This window comes from Equus caballus, chromosome 14 (genome assembly GCF_041296265.1).
Source record: "Equus caballus isolate H_3958 breed thoroughbred chromosome 14, TB-T2T, whole genome shotgun sequence".
Lineage (NCBI taxonomy): Eukaryota > Metazoa > Chordata > Mammalia > Perissodactyla > Equidae > Equus > Equus caballus.
In genome coordinates this window covers 108,258,626-108,271,298 of record NC_091697.1, presented here as the reverse complement: position 1 = coordinate 108,271,298, position 12,673 = coordinate 108,258,626, and the positions used below count along the sequence as shown (strand labels likewise).

The 12,673-nt window shown below is 39.6% G+C and overlaps 1 protein-coding gene across 3 annotated transcripts in view; it reads right to left on the bottom strand.

Moving 5' to 3' along the window:
- Window positions 1-12,673, bottom strand: part of LOC100065744 (survival motor neuron protein) — a 28,734-nt gene that overhangs the window by 9,103 nt on the left and 6,958 nt on the right. For all 3 annotated transcript variants that reach the window (XM_023618235.2, XM_023618233.2, XM_070233508.1), the window contains exons 2-6: window positions 4,366-4,437; window positions 2,790-2,909; window positions 1,718-1,918; window positions 1,418-1,573; window positions 426-521 (exon numbers count right to left, since the gene is read on the bottom strand). In XM_023618235.2, coding sequence (XP_023474003.1) covers window positions 426-521; window positions 1,418-1,573; window positions 1,718-1,918; window positions 2,790-2,909; window positions 4,366-4,437 — 645 coding nt within the window. The remainder of the gene's footprint in view (window positions 1-425; window positions 522-1,417; window positions 1,574-1,717; window positions 1,919-2,789; window positions 2,910-4,365; window positions 4,438-12,673) is intronic.

Sequence of the window (12,673 nt, the reverse complement as noted above, 5' to 3'; positions counted from 1 at the left end):
CAGTTTACCAGGATGTGTCTCTCTAGTCACCTACTGTTGCTATCTAAAGTCTACCTTGAGATCCCAGGATAGTCTACATGATCAGAAGCTAACATCCAAGAATACGTGGAAGGGTAAAACATTAATCTTCATGTATGGTGTGATTCAATCCGCTCGAACAGGAGCCACCTCCCTATTGAATGAAACACAACCCCTGCCAGGAAGGAAGCAGGCAAGATAGAGGGCTCAGAGTTGGGGCACAGGAGGACTGAGTCTGCATCGCAGAAGGGATTAAATATGAAAAACCTGAGGCTTAGTTCACATTTTTACCCATTACAACCTGGCCCTAGGGATGGTCTAAAATGACATTTCCTAATCACCTGTGTTCTGCTAAATCCCAAACTACATATGAAAGCAAAGTTTAATCTGAATTCTTCTGTACTTACTGGAGGTCCAGAAGGAAATGGAGGCAGCCAGCATGATAGGAAGTGTGGTGGTAGTGGTGGTGGTGGTGGTGGTGGGCCATTGAATTTTAGACCTGGCTGTAAAGAATGTTTCAAAGAAAGATTAATTTAACAATTTCAATATGAAAGGAGGAAAAAAGATTCAATACCAAAAAGAACCAAAATAATTGCCCAGAATAATACCTATACTATACATATCAAAAAGATTAAATATAATTTTGTGTACCAAGTACTAAAGTAAAAAAGACTCATAAATCTAGATTTTTCTCATTTCCTTTCTACACATATAAAAAAATCTACATGTTTATATAGATAATAATATTTAAATTAAAATTATTATTGCCTGATTACCACAACCTCCAGTGAGGTTTACTCAAACAGCTGAACAGGGACCCACCTACATGGGTTCCATGACATAACCCAAAATAAAAATCTTTCTTATTTAAGTTGACACGTTACTTACAACCCAAACGAACCATAAATGAAAACAAAGTTTACATTTTACTCTACAAAATAATCTGGTAGCTCCTGAGGATTTTACTGTATTAGATGTAAATACTGTGCTCACTTTCAACTTTTACATACCTTACACAAGATATGGGGAACTTACTCCCCATCTTACATGTGTGAGGAACTGGAGCAGAACACTCAGCTGATGACAAAGCATCGTTACCCTCTCTAACTTGAGTTCACTAAATTACTAACACATTATTTTATTATTTTATTAAATTATTAACAAGTTATTAGTTTAATACCTAATACTCCATAAAGGCAGTTGGAAAAGTCCTCCATTATAAACTATTCTGCATTACCATCTTATTTCCTTGTCAAAGAATTCTCAAGTGTGCCTTCATAACATCCAAAGCAAGCTACCCAAGTTTCACAGGAAAAGCTACGACTCCCTTAAGGGCGGGCCTGAACGCTGTAGCAGTATTAACTGTATCCTGGGACACTGTTTCTGGGCAGAAGCTCACCTTTCCTGGCCCTAGTCCTGGTGTCGGCATGGGAGGTGGCGGAGGGAGAAAAGAGCTCCACGGAGCAGCCTTTGACCTGATGTTGTTTGGCTTCTCTCCCGGAGACCTGGAGGGATTCTCACTTTCATCTGTTGAAATTTGACTTTCACTTTCATTCTTTAACAAGAAAAAATATATGTACTTTTGTTATAAAGGTGTCATCAGGAAAAATTTAATGCCTCAGTGGGTCAAACTGATAATTAGACTGTTTTGTTTCTCATCCTGTCTCTGCTTCCAAGAATTCTGTGTATGTATCCTTACCTCGGGAGCGCTCTGTTCTGTATTATTAGCTACTTCAGAGGTGGGGGAAAGAAGATCAGACAGATTTTGCTCCTCTCTATTTCCGTATCCAGTGTAAACCACAACACAGGTTTCTCTTCTAAAATCAACTGAAGCAATGGTAGCTGGGTAAATGCAGCCGTCTTCTGACCAAATGGCACAACATTTGTCACCAACTTTCCACTAAAAAAGAAACCAAAGATACACGCATACACATATTTCTTTTAAAGAGGGTAAACTGTCATCTTGTTTAGGTGGGGTGGGAGGAGGGGTTAGTCTCCAGTTAACTGACCTGGAAGGCAGAACGATACAGTGAAAAAGGCTTGGGGCTAAAAACACATAAATCTGAATTCCAATATAAATAGAACTCTGCCATTTACATAATCATGCCATATAAATTCTGCCATTTATATAATCGTGGACAAGTTTCTTAATCTCTTTGAGTCCTATTTTCCTCGTCTGTTAAGTGGATTAACAGAATCTCCCTCACATGTTTGTTGTAAAGAACAGCAAGGCGGGAAGGTGCATAAAGTGCCCAGCACTGTGGCCCAGCGCATGGTGCTGAGCAAATGTGAGCACTCCTCCCCCTCGGTAACCGTGAGGCTAAAGCGACCCATGGGACACCAGAATATTTAGCTTCCAGCTCTACTGTTTTAAATAGCAGAAACGACTCTACCCAGAATTTGTGGTTCACAGGTATTAACAGTTTTGGGGCTCTTCAAGGAAAAAAAGGAAACCCATGTCTCAGTTTAAGGAGTAAAGCCCTGCCAATCCAGTTTAAGGCCCTCAGGTACCTGCCACAAAGAGCACTGTCTCCACCCCACCCAGACCCCAGCTCAAAGCACACACTGTCCTGAATTGGTATTTAGCATTCCCACCTATTCCTCAGACTTTATGGACATGCATGTTCCTGAACGATAGAAAGTTGAACAGCTGTTTTAGAAATTTTATGATTACATGTAGTAATCACTTTAAGTTACAGCTATTTGATACCACTTAATAAAGACAGTAACAAGAAAACCTTTGAAGTAAAATCTCAGCGTTTTAAAATAACCTGCTTCAAGGGAGTTGTGGGATTCTTTTTTTGGTTTTTATTCTTCTTAGCAGGTTTTCTTTTAGGTGTGCCTTTTGGTTTATCTGAAGCTTCAGAAATGTCACCGTTCTTTAGAGCATGCTATGAAAATAGGAAAAGAAAAGGAATGTTAAGAGCAATACATAAAAAAAGTCACACTATAACTCAGTTGCTACAGGCTGGTCTCAAGGCCCTAGCACCTCGGACAGACAACCTCTGCCTCTGTTCTCCACCGCACGTGCTATGGAAACTGCTCTTGAGGCATTACCTATCTGATTATCAGCTCTGAAGCCCCTTTTAGCCACATCTCCTTACTCTCAACCTTCCTGTAACATTAGACTCTGTTGACCACCTTTCTTCTTGGACAACATTCTGGATGCCAGCAATGTAGGGCCCTGATGCTCTTAGCACTTCTCTGATTGAGTCTTAAACTGGGCATTCCCAACAAGAACTGACCATCCTTCTTTACCTGCTTATGACCATCTACTCCTGTTACTTCAACTATCACCTCTATGCCAACGGAGTTCTAGCACTATTACCCAGCTCTGACTTTTCTCCTTGGTTCAAGCCAACATTTCCAATGACTAACTTCATATCTTCACATTTACCTCAAACTCAACACAAATAAAGGTAAACTATCCTTTTTCCCAAATCAGTTCCTTTCCTCTACTCAGACTACTTCCCCCTGCAGTATCAGCAACATCAAGTCCCCTTTCAATCTGCATTTTGGAGAACTCTCCTGGTACCCCTGTCTTAGTGCACCTCTAGTCTAAGCGTATACTGGAGAGCATGCTATTGACAAATTTAGAATTCAGCTTCAAGGATGACACACAGGTCGATTTTTACCTCACGCTACAGGAGTGACTGCAGGAAGGAAGGGGACTCTGTGCTTGGTGCCCTGTACGTGTGTGCTCTGTGCCTGGAGTACTGGCGGCCCACACCAAGTGCTCAATAATACTAAATACCTCAGCCAGCAGGGAAAGTGACGATGCTTGACAACTGTGCAGATGTCTTGTTTGGGCCAGAAAAACAGACTACACTATATATTCCTACCATCAGGAACATGTAATACCCAACTCATAGGATTTGGGGAGGGCCAAATTAATTTAATACATGTAAAGCACTCAGAACAGTGCGCAGAACCTTGCAAACACTCTACAAGCATTAATTACTGCACTATTGCTATTTATAATCATCACTATTATTTCAACAAAAGGCAACAAATATTTCAATAAATAAAAGTTCTAATTCAGACTGTCCTTCCACTAATCTGATGTAGAGGACTTCTATAGTTTGATACAATGTAAACATACTGGAAGCAATAAATGTTTAAAATTCTCCTAAAACTGCCTCTGCTAAAGGGACGACATATACGCAGGCTACCAACGTCTAAAGGAAGACACCATCTTACGTCACTAAACCCATGCTATCTTTTAACCTTCAAAACTAGAACTGAACAATATGTACTTTAACCCTTTACTGTAAGTACGTTATCAACTACTTTTTTTCCCAAATGAACAACATGAGGAAATAAGGAAAAAGAGTAAACGTTTCATACCTTAAAGGAGGCCACAGCTTTATCATAAGCCTTTATCAACGCTGTATCATCCCAAATGTCAGAATCATCACTCTGGAAAGGGTAAAGAACAAAAACAATCCAGGTTTGGATGAGTTTCATCAAAAACATATGTTAGATAGTTCCAAGAGGCATCTTAAACCAGACATAACAAAAGTACACTAAAAATGGCTATTTTAAATCCTAAATAAAACTACAGAAAGTCTGCCTACGTAGAGACGATGTGACATTACCCCCAAAGCTAGACATTATGTAAATGTTCTAAGAGGTGTGGCATGAAGTCAATGCTCCACGATTTAATTCCTATCCACCAACCAGAGTGAATCTGTTCAAGGGTAACCCACATTTCACGCTTTTCCAAGAGCAGATAAAGCAGTTAGTTTGCAGAGTCAGAAAACATCTGGCCATCAGCTTGACTTTATCCAGACTATGGTAATGCTATTCTGATAACAGACCCTATGGTCCAAAGCATACTTTTTCCTCTTGCCCTTACAATGTGACTAGATTATTCAAAGAAGACTTCTCAAAATGCTTAAGGATACAGATTGTTCATAGTAACTAATCAATTAATTTTCATTTCAAATTGGAGTGATGTTAAGTACTTGGAAAAGACCTAAAAACAACTTAATTATTTTTATTTTTACTTACATTTTATTCAATTCAAAAAGAAATATTTTTGAGCACCCACTATCTACTAAGCACTTATCACTGAGAGGTATACGAAATCGTGCTGCCGCTCTCAAGAGAGACGGTCGAATCAGGAATTTAAGACACACTGTCACACAAAAGAAAAAATATAAAATAAACAGGATCAGACATTAAAATGTGAAGTATAAACAATAAATGGTTTAATTACAGATAGTCACGTGTTGCTTAATCATGGGGATACGTTCTAAGAAATGCTTTATCAGGTGATTTTGTCGTGTGAACATCATAGACTAATACTTACGGAAACCTAGATGATACAGCCTACGACACACCTAGGCTATATGGTACTAATCTTATGGGACCACTGTTGTGTATATGGTCCATCGTTGTCCGAAATATCGTTACGTGGTGCATGACTGTGAAAGGAAAGATACGGATTTTCTCCGGTTCAAGGGAGTGATGTAGGAAGATCCTGATCTCACCTCCTCCCACCAACACATCATCTAGAGATGCATATGGAACAATTTCCTCTGAAAAAACCCTGAAAACTGGTTGAGCGACCCATACACATTGGGCAAACGAGGAAAAAAAGAAAATGACACAGAAGCGGGTATGGGAAGCTGAGACACAGTAACCCACAATGGGGAGGAAATTCAAATCCTGGAGCTTCTCCCTGAGGAGTGAAGGATTTGAACCCCACATTGGGTATCCCAACTTTTAAGACCTGCACCTGAGAGACAAGCCCCCAAAACATCTAGCTTTGAAAACCAAGGGGGCTCACATCCACGAGACCCACAAGGAAACAGTGAGCTGAGAAATGGCTCTCAAGGGGCTCAAATGCTTGGACCCACTATCCCCAGGACCCAGTGCAGGTGAGTGAGAGGTGTTCAGACTTTATATGAAAGAGGCCCACAGCAATCTTAAAGTGTTGGCCTGAGGGGTAGGCAAAATTTAACACACTCCTAGGGGCCTGCTGGGACATGCTCCAGGGACAGAGGTTAGCACACACCATCTTTACGCTCTCTGCCTTGCTCTAGATGGCGGGTGCTATCTTTGTGTTCCACCTCTCCTGTGATCCAGAGCACCAGATCTCCTGGAAGGGCGCTTTGGGGCACATCTGGTGCCCCAGTTTTTGTGGCTTCCGCCCAGAGGACACCCTTTGATCATCTGTCTCTGGGGACCAGGGAGCTTGCATTCCTGGGTCCCATGGGACTGACACAATTGGCAAGACAGTTCTTGGCAGGCTACCACCCCCAGGGCACTGCACAGAAAGCAGACTGAAACACACTCCCAGTCTTTCTGGGAAAGAGGCCTCTTTGCTTGTCCTGGAGCTTGGGCCTCAGGAGCAGGATTCAAGTGTGGCACACATCTAGAAGCCTATAGTCGTGTTCTTGAGGAATGTAGGCTGGCAGATGCCATCTTTGCGCTCTCCCTCTGCCTCACTCCAGCTCACTGGTATCTCCCAGAAAGGAGCTTATACACTTGTGTGGAGCCCTGATTTTTCTAACTGTCACCCAGGGGACACCTCCAGATTGCCTGGCTCTGGTGGCAGGTGGGGCTTACACTTGCAGTCCCACAGGACTGTATAGTTTGAATATTTCAAAAGCTGCTGCCTGAGGGTCTGGCTTCCCATCAGCCTGAATCGAGGTGCTGACTGAGATCCTCCCCCTTGGGACACTGACAGGTCTCGGAACACCCTCAACCACTGGGAGCCACTAAAAATAAAAGAGGCTGCTTGAACAATCACAAAGGTCTGAGAGACAACCAACAGCTAGGGCAGGGTTGAACAGTAAGGTTCATCTCCCACATGAGGCTACTCCTTCAAGACTGGGAGGGGAGGTTGTTTCACCTAATGCCTAGGCACCAACAGAGTCAAAGCAAAATGAGGAAACAGGAATATGTTCCAACAAAAGAACAAGAGAAAACCTCAGGAAAAAACTAATGGTAACAGGGATAAGTGATTTACCTGATAAAGAGTTCAAAATAATAGTTGCAAAGATACTCACCAAACTTCAAAGAAGGGATGAACACAGTGAGAACTTCAACAAAGAAATAGAACACATAAGAACCAAAGAGAAGTCACAGAGCTGATGAATACAATAACTAAGCTGAAAAATACACTATGCTGCAGGCTTCAACTGCAGACTAGATCAAGCAGAGGAAAGGGTCAGGGAGCTCAAAGACAGGGCAGGAGAATTCACCCAATCAGAGCAGCAAAAAGAGAAAGAATGAAAAAAAAAGTGAAGAGAGCTTAAAGGACTTATAGGTCAACATCAAGTGGACCAATATTCCCTATATATAGGGGTCTCAGAAGGAGAAGAGAGAGAAAAAGGGGCAGAAAACTTATTTGAAGAAATAGTGGCTGAAAACTTTCCTAACTCAGGAAAGGAAACAGACATTCAGATCCAGGAAGCCCAGAGAGTTCCAAATAAGATGAACCCAAAGAGACCTACATGAAGTCATGTTATAATTAAAATGTCAAGAGTTAAAGACAAGGAGGGAATCTTAAAAACAGCAAGAGAAAAACAACTTGTTACATACAAGGGAACCCTCATAGGACTATAAACAGATTTTTCAGCAGAAACTCTGCAGGCCAGAGGGAGTGGCACAATATAGTCAAAGTGTTGAAAGAAAGAAAAAAACCTTCGGGCTGGCCCCGTGGCTGAGTGGTTAAGTTCGCGCGCTCCGCTGCAGGCGGCCCAGTGTTTCGTCGGTTCGAATCCTGGGCGCGGACATGGCACTGCTCGTCAGACCACGCTGAGGCAGCGTCCCACATGCCACAACTAGAGGAACCCACAACGAAGAATACACAACTATGTACCGGGGGGCTTTGGGGAGAAAAAGGAAAAAATAAAATCTTTAAAAAAAAAAAAAAAAAAAGAAAGAAAGAAAAAAACCTTCCAACCAAGAATACTCAACCTGGCAAAGTTGTCATTCAGAATGGAAGGACAGATAAAGCATTTTCCACATAAGCAAAAGCTAAAGGAGTTGATCACCTTTAAACCAGCCTTACAAGAAATGTTAAAGAGACTTCTTTAAGCTGAAAAAAGGGGTACTAATTATGAATAAGAAAACAAATGAGGAGCCGGCCCGGTGGTGCAGTGGTTAATTTCGCACGTTCCGCTTCTCAGCGGCCCAGGGTTCGCTGGTTCGGATCCTGGGTGCAGACACGGCACCACTTGGCACGCCACGCTGTGGTAGGCGTCCTACATGTAAAGTAGAGGAAGATGGGCACGGATGCTAGCTCAGGGCCAGGCTTCCTCAGCAAAAAGATGAGGAGTGGCAGTAGTTAGCTCAGGGCTAGTCTTCCTCAAGAAAAAAAAAAAGAAAAAAGAAAAGAAAACAAATGGAAGTATAAATCTCACAGGGAAAAGTAAATATACAGTAAAGGTGGAAGATTAATCACATAAAGCTAGTATGAAGATTAAAAGACAAAAGCAGTAAAGACAATTATAGCTACAATAATTAGTTAAGGGTTACACAAAGTAAAAACAAGTGAAATGTGGCATCAAAAACATAAAATGTGGTGGGGGGGATAAAAACGTAGAGCTTTAGAATGCATTCAAATTAAAGTTACCAACTTAAAATAGACGGTTGTAAGTTATTATTTGTAAGACTCATGGTAACCACAAGGCAAAAACCTACAGTAAATACACAAAAGATAAAGAGAAGGGAATCTGAGTACACCATTAAAGACATCCAATTTCATCAAACCACAAAGGAAGAGAGCAAGAAAAGAACAGAAGAACCACAAAACAGCCAGAAAACAACTAACAAAATGGCAATAAGTACATACTTATCAATAATTACTTTAAATGTAAATAAACTAAATTCTCTTATCAAAAGACAGAGCATGTAGGGCTGGCCCCATGGCCTAGTGGTTAAGTTGAGCATGTTCCACTCCAGCGGACTGGGTTCATGGGTTCAAATCCCAGGCATGGACCCACACCACTCATCAGCCACGCTGTGGTGGCAACCCACACACAAAATAGAGGAAGACTGCACAGATGTTAGCTCAGGGCTAATCTTCCTCAGCATGCAAAAAAAGGACATAGAGTGGTTGAGTAGATAAAAAAACAAGACATCTATATGCTGCCTACAAGAGACTCACTTCAGATGTAACAACACACATAGGCTGTAAGTGAATGGATGGGAAAAGATGATTCACGCAAATGGAAACCAAAAGAAAACTGAGGTACCTATACTTGTTTCAGACAAGACAGACTTTAAAACAAACACTGTAAAAGAGACAAACAAGGGCATTACATAATGATAAAGGGGTCAATCCAACAAGAGGATATAACATTCATTTGTTTTATAAATGATATTATTTAATAAATATAAAATATACATATTTATGCACCCAACATAGGAGGACATAAATATATAAAGTAAATATAAATAGATCTAAAGGGGAAAATAGTCAACAACAATAAGGTAACATTAGGGGACTTTGATACCCCACTTTCATCAATGGATAGATCATCCAGACAGAAAATCAGTAAGGAAACTTCAGCCTCAAACACCACGTTAGACTAGATGGACTTAACAGATAGATACAGAACATTCTATCCAAAAGCAACAGAATACACATTCTTGTCAAACGCATGGGGAACATTCTCGAGGATAGACAATATGTTAGGCCACAAAACAAGTCTTAATAAATTTAAGAGGACCGAAATCATATCAAGCATCTTTTCTGACCACAATGTATGAAACCAGAAATCAATTAACAGAAAACTGGAGAATTCACAAATATGTGGAGAGTAAACAACATGCTACTGAAGCAAAAGGTCAAGAAGAAACTAAAAGAGAATTAAAAAATATCTTGAGACAAATGAAAATGGAAATACAACACACCAAAACTTACACGACTCAGCAAAAGAAGTTCTAAGAGGGGGGTTCACAGTGATAAACGCCTACACCAAGAAACAAGAAAAACCTCAAATAAACCACCTAGTTTACACCTCAAGGAACCAGAAAAAGAAGAACAAATGAAATCCAAAGTTATGAGATTAGAGCATAACGAAGATCAGAGTGAAAATAAATGAAATAGAAACTAAAAAGACAATCGAAAAGATCAATGAATCTAAGAGCTGGTTCTCTGAAAAGATAAGCAAAATTGACAAACCTTTAGAAGGACTCCACAAGGAAAAAGAGAGGACTCAAATATAACCAGAAATAAAAGCAGAGACATTACAACTGATACCACAGAAACACAAAGGATCATAAGAGACCACTATGAACAATTATATGCCAACAAATTTGACAACCTACAAGAAACGGATAAATTCCTAGAAACATACAACTTACCAAGACTGAATCATGAAGAAACAGAAAAACTGAACAGACCAATCACTAGTAAGGAGATTGAATCAGTAATCAAAAACCTCCCAACAAACAAAATCCCAGGACTAGATGGCTTCACTCATGATTCTACCAAATACATTCAAAGAAGAATTAATACCAATCCTTCCCAAACTCTTCCAAAAAACAGAAGAGTAGGGAACATTTCTAAATGAATTCCATGAAGCCAGCATTACCCTGATACCAAAACCAAACAAGGATGCCACGAGAAAAGAAAATTACAGGCCAACGTCTCTGATGAATATAGATGCAAAAATTCTCAACAAAATATTAGCAAATCGAATAAAACAATACATTAAAAGGATCATTCACTATGACCAAGTATGATCTATACCAAGGATGCAAGGATGGATCCATATCTACAAATCAATGTGACACACCAAATTAACAAAATGGAAAGATGAAAATCATAGGATCATCTCAAAAGATCCAGAAAAAGCACTGGACAAAATTCAACATGCATTTATGATAAAAACTCTCAAGAAAGTGGGTATGAAGGGAATGTACCTCAATGTAATAGAGGCCATATATGACAAGCCCACAGCTAACATATTCAATGGTGAAAAGAAAACTTTTCCTCTAAGATCAGAAACAAGACAAGAATGCCCACTCTCATCACTCTTAGTTAACACAGTACTGGAAGTCTTAGCAAGAACAATTAGACAAGAAAAAGAAAGAAAACGCATCCAATTTGGAAAGGAAGAAGTAAAACTGTCATTATTTTCAGATAACATATTACACATAGGAAATCCTAAAGACTCCACCAAAAAAGTGTTAGAATAAACAAATTCAGTAAAGTTGCAGCATACAAAGTCAATATACAAAAATCTGTTACGTTTTTATACACTAATAATGAACAATCAGAAAGAGGAATTAAGAAAACAATCCATTTACAACTGGATCAAAAAGAATAAAATACCTGGGAATAAATTTAACCAAGGAGGTGAAAGACCTGTACATTGAACACTATACAACATTAATGAAAGTAACTGAAGAAGACAGAAATAAATGGAAAGATATTCTATGCCCCTGGACTGGAAGAATTAATACTGTTAAAATGTCCATACTATCCAAAGCAATCTACAGTCAATTGTAATCCCTATCAAAATCCCAAAATTTGTATGGAACCACAAAAGACCCCAAATAGCCAAAGCAATTTTGAGAAAGAACAAAGCTGGAGGCATCACGATGCCTGATTTCAAGCTATATTACAAAGCTATGGTAATCAAAACAGTATGGTATTGGCATAAAAACAGACACATAGCTCAATGGAACAGAATAAACCCATGCATATATGGTCAATTAATTTACAACAAAGGAGCCAAGAATACAGAATGGGCAAGGACAATCTCTTCAATAAATGGTGCTGGGAAAAGTGGGCAGCCACATGCAAAAGAATGGAACTGGACCACTATTTTACACCATATACAAAAATTAACCCCAAATGGATTAAAGACTTGAAGGTAAGTCCTGAAATTATAAAACTCCTAGAAAAAAACACAGGCGGCTGGGTAAGCTCCTTGACATCAGTCTTGGTGATGATGTTTGGATTTGACACCAAAAGCAAAAGCAACACAAGCAAAAATAAACAAGCAGGACTACATCAAAGTAAAAAGCTTCTGCACAGCAAAGGAAACCATCAACAAAATGAAAAAGCAACCTATTGAATGGGAGCAAATATCTGCAAATCATGTATCTGATAAGAGGTTAATATCCAAAATATATAAAGAACTCACAGAACTCAATAGCAAAAGAACCCAATCAGCTAAAAATGGGCAGAAGATCTGAACAGATATTTTTCTAAAGAAGACATACAGACAGCCAACAGGTAACTGACAAGATGCTCAACATCACTAATCATTAGGGAAATGCATATCAAAACCACAATGAGCCATCACCTTACACTTGTTAGAATGGCTATTATCAAAAAGACAACAAATAACAAGTGCTGGCGAGAATATGGAAAAAAGGGAACCCTTTGTGCACTGTTGCTAGGAATGTAAACTGGTGCGCGTGCGGCAACTATGGAAAACAGTATGGAGATTCTAGAAAGATTTAAAAATAGAACTACCATATGATCCAGCAATTCCACTTCTGGGTATTTATCCAAAGAAAATAAAAATGCTAACTCAAAAAGATGTATGCACTCCCACGTTCAGTGCAGCACTATTTACAATAGCCAAGATATGGCAACAATCTAAGTGTCCACCAATGGATGAATGGATAAAGAAAATGTGGTGCATGTATATATACAACAAAATATTCTTCAAACATA